The sequence below is a fragment of the Formica exsecta genome, unplaced genomic scaffold (genome assembly GCF_003651465.1).
Source record: "Formica exsecta isolate Colony F162 unplaced genomic scaffold, ASM365146v1 scaffold36, whole genome shotgun sequence".
Taxonomy (NCBI): Eukaryota; Metazoa; Arthropoda; class Insecta; order Hymenoptera; family Formicidae; genus Formica; species Formica exsecta.
In genome coordinates, this window is record NW_021850847.1 from 383,209 (window position 1) to 384,512 (window position 1,304).

The 1,304-nt window shown below is 27.1% G+C and overlaps 1 protein-coding gene across 3 annotated transcripts in view; it reads left to right on the forward strand.

Moving 5' to 3' along the window:
• Positions 1 to 1,304, forward strand: part of LOC115238806 (cytochrome P450 4c21-like) — a 17,295-nt gene that overhangs the window by 15,182 nt on the left and 809 nt on the right. For all 3 annotated transcript variants that reach the window (XM_029812898.1, XM_029812899.1, XM_029812900.1), the window contains 2 exons: positions 543 to 720; positions 1,078 to 1,266. In XM_029812898.1, the coding sequence (XP_029668758.1) occupies positions 543 to 720; positions 1,078 to 1,266 (367 nt within the window). The remainder of the gene's footprint in view (positions 1 to 542; positions 721 to 1,077; positions 1,267 to 1,304) is intronic.

Genomic DNA, 1,304 nt, shown 5'->3' on the forward strand with positions numbered 1-1,304 from the left:
TAATTGTTACTTTTTTAAACACTATTACAAGGCCAAATTATACTCTTATATACATATACGTTTACATACACATACATAAAATTTATATTTTTAAATATTTTTTATATTAAAATATAACAAAAGTGATGTAATTTTAATATAAATATTATAATGACATCGCTATAAAAGTCGATATAAAAGTATATAATAATTTTGATAACAATTTTAAATCTCTTACTTTTATCTCCTTTAATCAGAAAAAAACATTATAAAGAAATTTTTTAAAATTCTTTCTTAATTTTTTTTTGAATATTCGTAAATATATAGTCCAAATCGTCTTTTTGCATAGAAAAATATTCTTGGAAAGAAAATTTTCCTTGCACCATGTGATAGTTTATTCATTTCGCCTTTCAAAATGCCATTCAAAAAAATTATGCTTCAAATATTTTCTTCTCTTATCTCTTCAGAAATAGAGATATAAATAATTAAATGTCTTGTTTCTTGGTCTGGGATATACCTATATATTGTATGCATACATTTATAAGCTTTTATTTTCATAAAAGGAAAAAGCATATAAGGAATTGTTGGAGATTTACGGCATGGAAACTCCTAGATCCGTACCAGTTAAATACGAGGATCTACAACACATGGACTATTTGGATCGCGTTATTAAGGAAACGTTGCGGTTATTCCCTATAGTGCCTGTAATCGCACGACAATTGACTGAAGATATAAAAATGGGTTTGCTTATAAATAAATACCATATATATGCGCATTATTTATTAAAAGTAGCGCTTTCCTCGTAATTACCAAGAAAAATGAAAATAGGAAAAGCATCCGATAATAGACGCATTTGATAAATAGAACGATATTTTCTCCTAATTTAATTTGTCCCAAGCAAATCGAAAGGATATCAGTAGTGCAATATCTTAATTCCAATATTTTAATTTTAATTACATATTTAATAGATATTGTGCTCTCGAGTATTTTATAGATACAAAAATGTTATCACTTTTCTTGTACATGCTTGTAAAATTAAATACAGATTAATTTGGGCTTTGGACCATTACATTGTAATAACGCATTGTAATGTTTTAGGAAAGATTATTTTACCGAAAGGTGCTGATGTTGTTGTAGCATTAGGAAAGGTGCACCGGAATAAAAGGTATTGGCCAAATCCATTAGTGTTTGACCCGGATAGATTTCTTCCAGAAAGACTGGAAAACTCTGATTGTCAGTCATCATATTATTATATGCCTTTTAGTAACGGGCCTAGAAATTGCATAGGTACATACGAATAAATTATAAAATATATAATATATAAA